General features: G+C 37.7%; 1 protein-coding gene across 1 annotated transcript in view; it reads right to left on the reverse strand.

The window, feature by feature from the left end:
• Positions 1 to 2,999: 2,999 nt before the first annotated feature.
• The window catches only part of LOC140333288 (potassium channel subfamily K member 9-like), a 34,290-nt gene continuing 20,943 nt past the window's right edge, over positions 3,000 to 16,346 (reverse strand). Inside the window, exon 3 of the mRNA XM_072414852.1 lies at positions 3,000 to 7,666. Coding sequence (XP_072270953.1) covers positions 6,750 to 7,666 — 917 coding nt within the window. The 3' untranslated portion in view covers positions 3,000 to 6,749. The remainder of the gene's footprint in view (positions 7,667 to 16,346) is intronic.

The raw sequence follows: 16,346 nt of genomic DNA on the forward strand, positions 1-16,346 counted from the left end.
TTCTTACCCCCACACTCTGTACACTGGGTTGTGCATTATATACTTCTTACCCCTGCACTCTGTGCACTGGGTTGTGCAATACATATTTCTCTGGGTTTTTTTTTTTTTGTTTTTTTTCTGTGGCACTACTGCAATTGACAGTTGTATATTTGTGCAGTGTATTTGATGTATTGGACTATAAATTCCTTTATTAGTGAGAGCAATGCAACCCTGAATACTATTTCCTATGAAAGTCTTAAGCCCAATATTGCCCTGCTGGCCTAGGTTCCTAGGAAGAGGCATGATGGCTTGCGTTATGCTACCGTGTTTCCCCGAAAATAAGACACTGTCTTATATTTTTTTTGGCTCCCAAAAACACACTAGGTCTTATTTTCAGGGGATGTCTTATTTTTCCATGAAGAAGACTACAGTACACATTTATTGTTGAAAGTCACTCATGATCACTCATGTTCCATTGATTGTCCCCTTCTGATCACTCATGTGCCGTTCATATTCCCCTTCTGATCACTCATGTGCCGTTCAAATTCCCCTTCTGATCACTCTTTGCCATTGATTATCCCCTTCTGATCACTCTATGCCATTGATTATCCCCTTCTGATCACTCTATGCCATTGACTGTCCCCTTCTGATCACTATGAAATGACTGTCCCCTTCTGATCACTATGAAATGATTGTCCCCTTCTGATCACTATGAAATGATTGTCCCCTTCTGATCACTATGAAATGATTGTCCCCTTCTGATCACTATGAAATGATTGTCCCCTTCTGATCACTATGAAATGATTGTCCCCTTCTGATCACTATGAAATGATTGTCCCCTTCTGATCACTATGAAATGATTGTCCCCTTCTGATCACTATGAAATGATTGTCCCCTTCTGATCACTCTATTCCATTGACTCCATTGTCCCCTTCTGATCACTTACCCGTAATTAAGTGCAGGGATCTCCGTTAGGGCAGGGATCAGCAGCTTGCTTCCTTGTTCAGAATCGCGGGGGCACGTGTGCAGGCTTTTTACTTTCAGTTTGGCTCAGGAATAGACATGCCCTGCAGCCAGCATCAAAGACACACACGCTGCAGCCAGCATAAAGGACACACACGCAGGATCAGATATCTGGAGCTCTCTCGGTGAGTACTTTTTTAATTTACCGGTATGTATGCTTTTATTTTCTTTTTCTCCTAGGTCTTATTTTCGGGGTAGGTCTTATATTAGGGCAGGTTTACAAAATAGTGCTAGGTCTTACTTTCGGGGTAGGTCTTATTTTCGGGGAAACGCGGTATTCCTTAATTATCCCTAATTATCATATGCTGTATTTCCTACCTTTATTTTATGTACTGGAAAAGTATTCTTTTCCCTTCTTCTTTGTCCTTTGCTTGGCTGTCTTTTCTTGCACCCAGCTTTAGATATGTTTTCTTTTATTCATTTAATATCACTGTTTGTCTTTTCTTTATCCAGAATTTTATCTCATGAATATCTATCAGTTTTTAAAAATTGTTTTATTACCAATATACACTAGCAATTTACTGGAATGTTTATTATACAATACACTCTGTATGAGTTATATTATTATATATTGTACATCAAACGTGCAAATTCATGAATATCTATGTAAATATTATTGACTTATTTGTATCACATGTCTGTTTTACAATATTTATGCACTTTTTACCATATACAAATGACTCACCTGACAATGATATATTGTTCACCATCGCCAAGGTTTGTGCTTTCTGGATGGAAAATTACCCAAAAGAAGACAAAGGCCTGTGCAGTTTTTTCATTCCATCCAGTGGGGAAATTTTATAAATGTGTCCTAATTGTGAATTTCATAACTACTTTTTTTACATTAACGAAGAGTTTTACTTGCTTCCAAGCATTTTCAATAAGTGTTTTTTTTTAATATATACCTAGAAGTTGGTAAGCGATTGATGGTGGAGACAAAGAGGTTGGGCTAATAGCAGTGAAAACCTTGTGGCAGTGTAAATTCTTCATCTTATTAACTACTATACTTAACATTCACTATGCCAAGGGAACAGCCTCTTCCCCTTTAGTAAATCAACTTCAATTGATCACAACAGAGACTCTAGTCTTATCAGACAACTTAGTCTGAGGTTGTAATAAGAATATAGCCATATATATATTATAGTTCCCATATCTTTAATAACCAGATTACCAAATTATAAATTATATATAAAATATACATGGGCAGCGCTCTGGCCTTTGCAGTGCTGAGTCCCAGGTTCGAATCTTGGCCAGGGCACTATCTGCATGGTGTTTGCAGGTTCTCCCCATTTTTGTGAGGGTTTCCTCCCACATTTTAAAAACCTTCAGTTCGGTTAATTGGCAACCCCACAAAATTGACCTTAGACTGTATTAAGGACAAATAACTATGGTAGGGACATTAGATTGATGGACAGCTAGTAACATGACTATGGACTTTGTACAGGGCTGTGTAATATGTTGGCGCTTTTTAAATACTGAGTAATAATAATAAAGATGCTGTATTGGCTTTGACCTTTTTTACGTGTACTTGCTATTGATTTGCCTTCAAATAATAAAATACAGTGAATGGTTTAGAAATTTTCAAAAGGATTAGATTAGACATTTGTATGATAATACAGCCGGCCATAATTTGGAAGGAGGAAGTGGTATATATCCCAGCCATTCTTGAACAGGGTTCCTCCTGAGGTTGCAGGGCCACAAGCACAAACTTACCGGTGTTGATGAATTTAGATTGTTATGATAACGGGGGCATTCTTTACAATGACACAGTATAAGTGTGTAAATTTCCTATTATTTTAGAAGGGGTTCCACAAGACCAGAGCATTAAAGGGTTCCTCTATGACTTTGAGGCTCAACTATCCACCTATTCCTCCATCTGCCTATAACTTTGTCTGAAGTGTAAACAATTATATACATTTTAAAGACCAAACTAAATATTGATGACCTTTTTGGGAAGAAGTGATAAAAACATCACACAAAACACTTTGTTTAGTAATAACCTTAAATATTTTAATGGAACTGCATCATTTTAAATAACCATGTATCAATACAAATTTCCAAATATATAAGAAGAATGTAGCATAGGTTTAAACAGACATGATGGGTAGACACTACCAATGTTAGCATTGTTACCAATGAACATATCAAGCAGAGAATTTTCCTGTATAGGTATTGGGCACACAGTAGAAAAATGAAGGTTTTGCTTTGAGGGTCAGAAGTTTGAATGCCTACATGTTTTGCTCATTTTTCATCCTTACAATATATTATCATAAACATATGCATAATACTTTGATACTAAAACAAAAGTATTTTAATATAATATATAAACTAGATCAGTGAATGTTTTAATATATCTAGGTCATTGTATAGCTAGTTGTAGGTATTCATAATCAATGGGACCTTTTCTTTAATGTTGTAGACCAGGGGTTGGCAAACTCTGGCCTCCATGCCAGATACGGCCTAGCCGGTAGTTCGTTCAGGCCTAACGCCCCCTAGCCGATCTGGTCAGCAATCCGCCAGAGCTGCTGGAGATCCGGTGCCGCCTCCTTACTGTGGCTCCCCTATTTATTGTTGATACTTCTGCCATTGCGGTAAATAGGGATTGCTCCCTAAAGGGAAATCCCTCTTCTCCGCAATGCATGCGGAGGAGAGGGATTTTACTTCAGGGGGCTTCCCTGGTGGAGGGCGGAGTCATTAAGGCGGGACTCAGAGTCCAGCCTACTGTGCCCTGAAATGGCCAAATAAAAGTTTGCCAACCCCTGTTGTTGACATTTCTCTGATTAACCAAATAGCTTTATTGGCTGAAATTTTGAAACCTTGTATTCTCTTCTTGGACAATTGGCTTGACAGAGTGAAGCTCTCCAGGACTGGAGAAGATAGACTATTGTGGGAAAACCTGGATGATCCTGCAAACATGGATCTCCTGCGATAGTCTACCATCTCCAGTCTTGGAGAGCTTTAGTAAATCAGGTCCATTGCAATGGTGGTGACTGAGTTATCCATGGGACTATGAATGCTGGAGTATGTATCTAACAATCTTTTGAGTTGTCAAAGCTATCTCAATGAGTAATTAAACAACATGAACATTACAGAATGAGTCCAGTTAAACATGACTAACTGCTACTTGCTATATATAAACTAAAACGCCCACAAATATAAAAAGAGTCTGGCAGCATGGAAATATTGGAGCAGACATTGTTACTATCCTGTCTTCATTACACATCTATCAATAACCACATGAATAATATTAATCCTGACACTCCTGCAGATGTATGTTTGTGCTTGAACTGCTATTCACTAACTAAAGGCAGGGATGGCTTTCCTGGAGCTTCTACCACATACAAGTTAGCAATGACAACTCTCTCATTTTTATCCTGCTGAGTTCCTTTAAGTAACCACTTCTAAAGGCAAAGAAATATATTTGGAACTATACTATTTATTGATAGGTTTAGCACTGTTGGTTGGTCTTTTATTACAAAAGGAATATCACATTCACTTCTGCAATAAATAACCTGCATGCTCACATTTTTGTTTTTACGTTTAAGCCTACTTGAAAGATTTGCAAAACTATCTTTATATTTTTAATGCAACAAACCATGGTGCTCTTCTACAGTGCATTATAATGTGGATTATGATGTAAAAAACTTAGACTTCCTGTCCAGGGTTCTAAATTACTGCCAGTGTGATAACATTAATGACCTAGAGTATATTGTATTTTTTAAAACATTTCTACAATCTCCAATTTTTTATTTAACAAAAAACAAATACAGGATAATAGGATTTTTCAAGCATTATGGGATATCCAAGGAAATAACTTTTCTCAGGGCATCTATGTAATAGTAACCCAGCACAGGAACAGAGAAAAAAACTGGCACATTCTTCTAATCATTCATTTGTGTTTATAATCTAAATTTCAGATATCTATCACTCAATAAAATCTTCTTGACAAGGTAGTTAAGGTTAGACTGGTTATTATGTAAAAAAAAGCCTAGAATACTCTGCTTGCTAGAAACAGTAAATACGAAATATGGAAATATTCATAAACAATAATTTACATTTATCTAACTTCAAATGACCTTTTAAATCCTATGCATGTATATACAAACACCATATACACTGCAGGTAAATAAATAAATACAGGTTAATGAAAGGATGACTTCAGCTATTCAATCATAAAGAAGCAAATTCCAGTTTTTGTTACATTTGCATGTGATTGGGTATTCTTTGCAAAATGAATATTAATTCAATTCACTAAGCTATATGAACTGACCCTTGAGTAATATTTCATTTTGCTAAGTGAACAGCCTAATTCCTTTAGTAAAGAAACAGCAGTGGCTATAAAAATGTTCACCTCTCTTGGAACTCTTTATGCTTTTTTGTAATAGAATCACATTGCAATTTATTTAATAATTGTGTTAATTACTTAATTACATTGTGTATAACATTCAAAAAGTAACTGCATATGTATGTACTCCCTTTAATATGGCACATCTAAATCATCATGGGTGCTTCAAATTAATTTAAAAAGTAACATAATAGTTATAATATAATAGTTTAATAGGGAGCACCTTTGTGTGGTGGGGGTCTGACATGATTATAGTAGAAATAGACAGGTATCTTGAAAGTCCACATTCTGGTGAGTTGGTAATGTGGCAGATCAAGCATAAGGAAGACAATAGAACACCCCAGCAACTCAGTTAAATTAATGATACAATGAAGATAGATACAAGAAAATGTTTAAGCCACACAATTTTCACTGAAGTACAGTTAACTATTAAATTTAAAAAAACTGTTAAAAATGTAAGAAATTATTATCGTATGAGATAGCTATGAATCTGTCAACATCAGTTCATCAATTAAAATCAGCGACCATGCAAGCAAGACATAGGGCATGGTTGTGGCACCATTATACTGTGGGGAGAGATTTCCTGCATTAGGTCCAAGAAGGCTTGTTAGGTAAAGGGACAGAAATAATATAGCAAAATCAAGGAAATAATGATGTAGTCTGCAAAAAAAGAAAAAAAGGGCCTAGGACCTTTTTTAGTGAGACAAATACCCCATACATAAGGTAAAACTACACAAACACACTACACACGACCTTAAACACTGAGGACAACTGTTTAAGGGGGGAACTTTCCTTCTTTTATTAAGATATTCTTTCTAATAGGGCACAGAAAAGACTGATAGAAGTTGTAATCATTCCATATTTTATCTGCAATGAAAATCAATGCAGTTAAGTAACTTAAAAAGCAGCCATTTCCTTACCTTTTCTAGCTGCTTGTAATGTGAAGGAATTCACCCCTAATAATCCCCCCTTTTCCCCATGTAGGCCCTGTCAGAATGTATTGGTAAATAAAATGAATGGTAATTATCCATTAATTATAAGTATTTAATGTATATATATGTATATATAAGTATCGGAATACATACACATTTCTGTATTCTTCTATGTTTGCCAATTTCATGTTCTCCAACTACAATTAATACAGTTTTTTTTCCTTTAGAATGCATTTCTTCTAGAAAACTTGATCAATTTTAACTATTCACATAGGAAGATAAAAATTAAGGTTCAACCATTTTATTACAAGGTCACATGCAAGGGGAAATCAAAGCACATGGGTCCTTGCGTAGGTAAGTCACTGAGAACTTCTATGTTCCATTAAAGTGTCCAATACAGTCATATTACTTTGAGACTTACATCACGACCAACATAAGCTCATAATTAGTTCCTTGTAGTCTCTCATGCCTTAAATAGATTTTCTCCGCACCCTGAAATGATCTGTGTAATGCTGGTTGTCCGGTGAAAAAATACTGTTCGGAGATGAGAAGCCAGTGTTATCTCGAGTGCTTAGTGAAATTTCATCGATTTTGTAAGAGATCGAGTTGTAGTAAACTGGGTTTGTGTGGCAGCTTAGTGATTCATGATGAGATATCGCTGGGCTATTACAAAATGGGGCCCTGTAACACATACACGCGCAAAACGAACCAGCTCTAGAGGTTGTATTTGAAGATCTACGTTTGCCTCTGTCATTGTCATCCTGCATGAGAGGTATGAGGTTAATCTGGCTTGTTGTATCACCTATAGGAAGAAAAATAGAACTCCGACTTCTGGCATCCATTTTTGACCGAAGGCCAATAGTGTTTTGTGCTCTGCGTAAGGAAGCCCTTTCTTCTGCATCACGTCTTTCATCTTCTGAGTTCATGGTGAGGAAGCGTAGGACTACCAAGTTTAGGAAAGCGCCTATAACTGTCAGTCCAACAAGAATATACATGAAACTAAATGCTACATAAGGTGGTTTCTTCTGCAATGCCTCATTCTTCTGAAGGGCAACAAAGTCTCCAAACCCAATGGTTGTAAGAGTAATAAAACAGTAATAGTAAGAGTGGAAAAATGTCCATCCTTCAAAATATGAAAAGGCAGCTGCTCCAATGCCTAGTGTACCAATGCAAGACAGAAAGCCCACCAACACCATATTTTCCATAGACACCTCTGTCTTCCTCATGCGAAAACATCTTTTCAGTTTCTTTAGTAGGAACCTGACAAAAGTGTTCATGCGTTCACCCAGACTTTGGAACATGACCAGAGTAAGTGGAATCCCAAGGACAGCGTAGAACATACAGAAGACTTTTCCAGCATCAGTACCAGGGGCAGCATGACCATATCCTAAAAAGAGAACACAGAATTGTTTAAAGTACAGTGCTGTGAAATGACATAAGGGTAGGTTAAAAATATATTTATCAAAGACATTTTTGTGACAAAGTGTATTATATCACGTCTACTCATTTTTATTTTTTGGAATAGATTAAGAAAAAATTAGAAGGAGGAGTAAGGGCGAACCATGTGTAGACTATACCAAACAGGTATATTGCTGCCCATACAATTCCAACATTTACAAAAATCTACTTATGTATTGTGTGCCAATGAACACCAATCGACAAAAAAGTCCATTTTGTTAATGCAACAAGCCACATTTCACTGCATGTGTGTTTTAGTGTGCTATGGCATGAGGCATCACCACTTACAGCAGTAATGAGGGTTATCCTACATTTCCATTTCTAGTACCATACAGACAGAACTGATTTAGATAGCCGCGTAGGAGAACACATACATAATGTATCTGAATACTAAATATGGACAAAACAATCTGATGTAAGAATCTTAAACTAGGGTAAAAAAAATCATGTAAATGTCACACCAAAGCAGAAAATAAATATTTATAGGTTAATAATTTAAATTATTTAAAACTTTTGTCCTGGCTATAAGGAAATTCTACAACACAGTTTATTGGCCATGATGTCCAATTGTTTAAAAGACAACAATCCTCATTTTAAAAACTGTTTGGGTAATATTCGAGCATAGGGTGGGTAGAGATAAAACTTGTTTCAAAAGTTTATTTTGTATATACTTTATTTTGTTGTGAACAATAACATTTTAACATTTGTTATTTGTAGGCAGTAAATTGAGGCTGATTATCAAACTAACCCAGGCACCCCGGCTCATTATGAATCCGAAGTGGAGAGCCCACCCTGTGATCTTTGCTACTTGGAAAGCCTGTCAGAGACCTATATTTAAACTCATCCTATCGCCTGGACCTTCTCCCATGTATCCGATTATTGGAAACCCCTCCTTCCCTCCTGGGTTGGAAGATGGGAAATTCGGGAAGCTGCGTGAGAGAGGGCTCCTTAGAGCAGAACATTTTATCCACCAAGGGCAGTGGGTTTCGATAGAGGCACTGATAGTTAGGTTTGGAGACTTTAACCTTGATTTTTGGAGGTCACTTCAGCTGTCCCACTTTCTACGGTCCCTTCCCCCAGATTATTGCAATAACCGAGTGAAAACGAGCTTTGAGATGGTCTGTACGGGAAGTGGCCCTCTTAGACACTCCCTGTCTTACCTTTATGCTGTGCTTAACCAGACTCCGGAGAATTTTTCCCCCTCATATCTACGGGCATGGGAGGCTGAACTGGGGTATACTCTGGGACCAGAGCAAAAATGCAAGATCCTCTATACAGTTCACCCGGTCCTCTACGAGCAGCAAGTATCAGGAACTGAGTTTTAAGATCCTCTCTCGGTGGTATAGGACCCCAGAGCGGCTACATAGTTTTTTCTCTGAAGTCTCAGACAGATGTTGGCGGTGTAATGAGGAAAAGGGCACCATGTTGCACATTTTTTGGTCCTGCCCATTACTGGGCCCCTACTGGGAACAGGTGAGAGCACTTATGCAGAAGGTTACCACTCACAATGTCCCAAGGGATCCCGGGGTTTTCCTTTTGCACCATAACACTATTCCGGAAAAGAGCTACAGGAAGTCTATTCTCAGACATCTTTTAGTGGCAGCGACCGCCTGTATTCCTATGTTGTGGAAGACAGCGTAGGTTCCCACTGTGGGCATGTGGCTTCACAGGGTTAAAGATATAATGCTCATGGAGGACCTGACTGCGAGCTTAAGGGGTATGCAAGAGAAATTTAATGTGATGTGGGGTAGCTGGATTTACTACCGAGACACCCGGGAGTTTAAGCGACACCTGGATCCGAGCTTCTCAGGCTGAAGAGAGAGGGGTTGGGTGTATTTTGTGACGTATTTAAATATTTGTTATCCTCGCACCTCATTTTTTCTCTCCCCTTTGTATTTCGGTTGTCCAATGATGATGCTGTGTCTGTAACTTCACCACAAGTAATCTCTTTGTTTTTGATATTATGTGGAATGTGTAACGCAACGGTCTTTGTTTCCCATAGTTACCCTTACCCTGTTCTGTATTGCCCTATGACTGTATTGTTCCTGCCTATGTTGTTTATTGTGTTTTTTGTTTTTTCAAAATAAAAATAAAGAATGTTAAAAAAAAAAAAAAGAATCCGAAGTGAATAGGTTATCTTAATGAAATACATGTTCAGGCTGCTTTCCAGTTTTACAAAAGTAGACACACAACTTATTAGGTACTGTAGAGCCAAAACATTTTTTAGTTTTGGATGGAGTAGAGAATATTTAATATTCAAGTTAGTTTTTTTTACTGTCCCTATTGGGTAGAGTTCCTTTCTCTTCCCAGACACACAACAGGACCTCACTGAGGATCTCTACAAAGTGAGGGGTTATGCCCTCTTCAACTAGTATTATAGAAACTAATTTACCTATTGCAAGACTTACCGTTCCCTACTTACTGTATTTTTGATCTCCCATTACATACTGTACTGAAAACAATATTCACAAGGATCAATAAATATAGTGAACTTCTCCAGCAGGAACACAAACTAGGGTTCTAATACCTTCATACTCTTTCCAAAAGCTTTCTAATCTTAAAGAAAGAAAACCACAGTAGGAACAGTGGGTGCACGTCTTTATCTTAGGAATGCTCTGAAAAGTACTCAACTCAAAAGTAAAAAAAATAACATACCGTAAGTGTTCCTAATAACAGCATAGTTCCCCATAAAATGTAAATTAGGATAAAGATTGATTTTATATAAATCTGACCCACTAAAATAAGGTTTTGCTATAGACAGCTGGATTTAAAACAAAGGGCATTTTCTGAAAAATAATTTTTAAAAAACCAGTGACCTGATAACTAAGCAATGAAATTCACATGCAGCAAGTTAAACAGTATGTTAAAAAAATGATATTTTGCTCCATTTAGCTGGTTGCTGCTTTACCTTCTGCACATAAACAAAGATCACACTGGTTTAGAATGCATTGCTTAATGTGGTGAAAAAAGTGTCAACAACGTGACCTTATAAAAATAATAAATACTTTATTTGCATTTTCATAATCATTTAGATGTAAAATGGCTCTAAATTGCTGCTTTTGTAATAGCAATACTCCTCTTCTACAAAAGCCCCTCAGCTAGCCATTGTCAACCAAAAGCTTTCTGAAGGTTTAAAATTCAGTCCATCTTGCATCATACCCAAAATATCTTTAAATAAAAAAAGTACACAGAATATTGCTGGCAAGGAAGCCACATATAAATGTGCAAATAATGAGCTCTACATATATCTCCAACGTGTTTCCTCGCAGACCAAACTTCTAATTTCCCAAATCCAGACTAAAACCTGCTGCTGAGAGCAAATTTTATTTCAAGACCTTTTAACATGCATTCACCATCTTTCTATTTATAGACCATTAGTAAGCAGGTGTGAAACCAATTTCTTCTTTCCATTTTTTTATTCCTGTAATTACCATGATGCCCAACATCAAGCAGCAGAAACTGGATTATTTGGTTTTCCTAAAGTGAATATTTTTATACTTGGCAGACATATAAATAATACCAATGAATGAAAAAATCTAGAACATAATGTCAAAAATATGGTGGTGTCAGTATAATGTATTTAAATGTATTATTTTAACAAATTAACGCAGATCTATTTAATAAAAGTATTTTTTTTTAAGAATCACTCTTGGAATGATAGTTTATTTTAAAAAATGTTGATTAGGAGGGCTTTTTTAAAATGTGTAGTGAAATGCAGCTTACCTCTATTTGTTATGAAAATGAAATCTTAGTCCTGCTGTATAACATTTCTACTGCTTTATTTCTTGCTGTCCATTGTACATATCCATTAGACATCAGTGTTTTGTGAATGGCTGACGCTTTTTGAAACGCTGCCAAAAAGCCAAATGTCTGGAGATACAACACAAAAGAGTCAATGGGGTTGATTTATTAAAGCTCTCCAAGGCTGGAGAGGATACACTTTCATCAGTGAAGCTGGGTGATCCAGCAAACCTGGAATGCATTCCAGGATTGCTGGATCACCCAGCTTCACTGATGAAAGTGTATCCTCTCCAGCCTTGGAGAGCTTTAATAAATCAGGCCCAATGTCTAACGGTGGTGGAGCAGTGATTTTGGCAGCAACTTGTAAGTACGTCAGTAGTTGTGCTATCCGGAAGATCAAGATTTCTTCACTATCACAACAGATTGAAGTAAGACAGCTCCAGAAGTCTTTAGCAATCATATTCTAATTAAATCTGAAATCCATCTATTATATTTATTTTCAGCATCTTCAGTCCTCTCTACAGTTCATTAGAATGTGGTGAGGAAAGCCTATGTGTACTTTTTAGCAACTGATGGTGGATATCAAGAAGACCTGTAAATGAAAGTAAAATTGCAGAAGAGGAACATCAAGTCTCCTTACCTGATAGAAGGGCTGTGTGGAAGTTCCATGTAAAATTCAAGACAGGTAAAACAACTATTATATATGTATTTAATCTGTGTACTAATGCTATTGAGTACAGCTTTAATTCCTATGATATTCAGTGTTCTCCCCAGCCCCTTAGCCAGGTGCACCACTTGTAACAACTCGCCTGTTTTGGGGTGGTTACTGAAAACCTGGGTCACAATACACAGAGACTGGACTGTATGGGTCATATGAAGAGGGTGGGCATTAAAAGATTGGAACAAAGTATAGAGGGGTTGTAGAAAGCTGACAGAATGATAGAGGTTACTGGAGTCATAAGGCAACTGGGAACATAAATTTGTTGTCCCACCTACACATTCTTCCCACTCGGCTTAAAAAAAATTTCTAGGAAGAACTCGGGATTCTGCTTATATTTAGAGGTGATAGAATTTTAAATGTGTAATGCAATCAGTCATATCTGGAATATATTAGAGTAGCAACACATATTTGATTAATACCACAATATGTTCAAATTGGAGGGGTGCTTCCCTTAAAACTGCATACTGACTTTATAAAGACAAAATTACTTTGCTGAATATTTAAAATATTCCCTGGTAGTTCCATCGGGTGATCATTTTTGTTTCATATTAGTTTCTCCATCTGTCCTGCAGTTTCTAACATTAAGGCTCCATACAGATATGGACCTCCATCGCCCAGCAACTCTGGTAGGAAAGTAAGTTAGTTGCACACTTTTTCCTAATTTAATAAGGTCAACACAAAAAAATGTAAAAAAAATCAATTTTCACGTATTAAGTGTTTTTTTTGTGATCTGAATTTATCTGATTAAATGACTCCAATTATTCCATTTTTAAGATGTTATTGTTAAGTAAACTGGATACACTTCCTAAATGATCATGCCTGTTTATACTGACTATTCAATATATGGTGAAGTGTTGCAATTGTTCTTTATGAAGTCCAGTCGAAACGTCTTGTATTTTGAATTAGAGCTCTGTCAAGTCTATACTGCTATCTGGGGCCCAATTAGAGATTCCCCTCACTGTCACAGTGACAACGTTTTAACCCAATGGTGAAGTTTAGAAAAGAAAAAACTGGGACAGGACAGAAATATATTTTTTATCTTGTAGGGTAATATTGGAGGCTGTGTTAACTTTTTATTGCTGCCTATGTCTCTGTTGCCATTTTTTTCCTCACTTTTTGGTACCACAACTACCGGTAGTGTTGGTCTAATATCTCACTATTCGATTCGACAGCTATTTGATCGAATAGGCTGATATTGTTCAGCTGATCAAACGTCGAATTTGAACACCATTAAAGTCAATGGGGGAAAATTCAGGTTTTTTCGAGACTGTGTGAAGCTTCTACAGCCTCTTAATACATTTTAAAAGACATAATAGACTCCCACAGCTCTGCACAACACTGTACAAGGAAAGAAAAAAATCAGGAAGGCGTACTGAACTCATATGACCTCTCAATGGAGAATCTTGCATGCATGTGCCTCCAATCAGTTGTGACTGCAGGTTCCCACAGTCCAAGTTCCCACGGTTCCTGGCTGTACTTATCAATGATAAGTACAGCCCAGGGACCGTGGAAACCTCATTTCAGCAGGTGGGTTACTATGAAAAAGGTAAGTAATAAGTTAGTACACACGAATCACATACATTTATTAAAGAATTTAATTTCACATTAAAGTCCAGACTCAATATTTGCACTTATATTTTAACCTTTCAGGGAACCAGTAAGGGGTATTATGTACCCCTGTACTTATTCCCCATGGTTGGACATCTGGGAGTCACCTTGTTGAAGGGGGCTTCCAGATTCTGGAATTCGGAGCACCGAATTTGCGCGAATCCTGTGTTTTTCAGTTCGGGTCTATCCGAATTCAAACGGCCATATTCGGGTCAGATATAAGGACAACCCGAAATCGAACACCAACACTAATCACAACAATAAATAAGGGATCTTTCAAACAGAGCCTCCAATAGCTGTAAAAACATGACAGCGGTTTTAACCCTTTTCTACAGTTTTGGAAAACTTATACTTTACAATAATAATATAGAATTATAGTAATAGATAACCAAGTCTAGGCATATAGTTAGGTCTTACATTTCTAATTAGATGAAATACTGAGGAGTACAGTGAATAAAACCACTGAATTCCATGTGGTTATGGAGTGATCATTTCCATCACTGGAAAATACTTGAGCTAGCATCACAGACATCGAGGACCTCACAGACAGACTGATGAAACGTGTAGGCTATGGCTATTACAACATGCATCAAAGTGCTACTCTGGATATTGGGGGACAAAGGGGGAGCTGCAGCTTTAATATACGAGGGGGGGTTAGTGAGTATATAGTATAGTAGTTGCACCCTCGAAATTTCACTTATGTGCCCTATTCCCAGAAATAGCCCCAATAACACTCTGCAATGGAGATCACCTCCACATTAGCAAGCTGTATACATAAAGCTGAGAATGTACAGAGACCATCTCATCTATTTATCTTGGGAGAAAACTGCACGTCTATGGTCACCATTATTCTGAAGAAACTACAACGAGAGATGACTTTTCTCCTGCAGAAAATTGTTGTCGCTAATTATCATTCCCCTGGACACACAATTACAATGTAAGTGCTGCAAACCACTCTCAACATAAGTGTTCAGTGTAAGTACCAGACACTGGAGATAAGTATCCAGTGTTTAGATAAAATTATCTCTGCTTTTAACATGCTATTACTTAAATGCAAATGGGAAAACATTTCCTATAAATCTCTCACAGAACATTTCTGCTTAATGCATAATGAATGCCGTTGTTAAATATTACAGAAATATGTGAGCAGAGAGAGCTCATTTATTATTTAGAAAAAATTCCATTCGCAGACAACATTTCTGAGGGTGCTGAGAGTCAAAATAAAAACAGATTTCATGAAAGAAAACAGCATCAAAGCCAAATGCTGTGCATGTTTGAAGTTAGCAACATTGTAACCTTAATTCTTAATAGCTCACAATGTATTAAAACAGATTTTGAAGTATGGAGGTATGGATGGAAATTGTGACCCCCCCCCCCCTCAAAAAAAAATAAAATGAAAAAAAAACAGACTAAGGTAACAGGACTAGTTACCAGTATTGTCTCTGGTTTCCTTGCAGCTAATCCTTCCTCCATTACTGAATTATTTTTCCCTTTGCCCAGTGCTTCCGTATGGATGTGGTCATCCTGGCAGAAGCAGGGCTATACTTCCTCATGTCAGAGTCTCCAGCAAGGAGAAGCCCAAATCTAACGTCAAATCTGTCAGGACTAGCAGTCAACAGCACCTTAAATCGCCTTAATTTTCCCATAAGGTATCTCAACTCATTCAGTTTCAGCCCCAGAAGAAGCAAGCAGGTTGAGTGTCTTCCCTATTTGCTCAAATATAGTTTAGAAGAGATGGATTTGCAGCATTTCAAAGTTTGCTTTTCACATAGTATATATTGCCAGGCTTGACGTTGAACTGGCATCGGCAGCTGGATGTGAAAGACCCTTAAATATGCATAAAATGATGAAAGCCTGTAAAGGTGGTCTACTGTATTAACTAGTCTAGCCAACAGCAACTCTAACCTTGATTCTCCAAAAAAAGGTACTGGTATGCAACAATTGCAGTAGAGAGAAATCAGCCAGTCAGTGGAACTGTATCTGAGCATTATACAGAACATCTATCGCAGGGGTCACCAAACTTTTATGGCCACTAGGCCATTTCAGGGGTAGGCGGGAGCACACTAGGCCCGACTCTGAGTACCGTCTTAATGGCTATGCCCCCCACCAGGGAACGCCCCCTGAAGTGAAATCCCTCTCCTCCGTATGCTTTGCGGAGGAGAGGGATTTACCTTCAGGGAGCATTCCCTATTTACCGCAGTGGCAAAAATATCAACGCCAGCCGCAGTAAATAGGGGAGCCACAGCAAGGAGGCGGCAGCAAGGAGAGCTCCGGCGACTCCAGTAGTTCCTAACGCCCCCTGGCAGATCCGGCTGGCCTTTGGCCGGATCGGCCAGGGGGCTTTGGCCAGAACAAACTACTGGCTAGGCCGTATCTGGCCTAAAGGCCGGAGTTTGCCGACCCCTGACCTATAGTATTTGGAAGCACGACATCAGACACACCCAATGTTATATATGAGCTGGCAGATGTGGTAGGTATTAGTATTTTTTTATATTTACAAACTGCTTCTATTTTAGTCTGTCTTTTTCTTGGTAATCAA

The sequence above is a fragment of the Pyxicephalus adspersus genome, chromosome 6 (genome assembly GCF_032062135.1).
Source record: "Pyxicephalus adspersus chromosome 6, UCB_Pads_2.0, whole genome shotgun sequence".
NCBI classification, from domain to species: domain Eukaryota; kingdom Metazoa; phylum Chordata; class Amphibia; order Anura; family Pyxicephalidae; genus Pyxicephalus; species Pyxicephalus adspersus.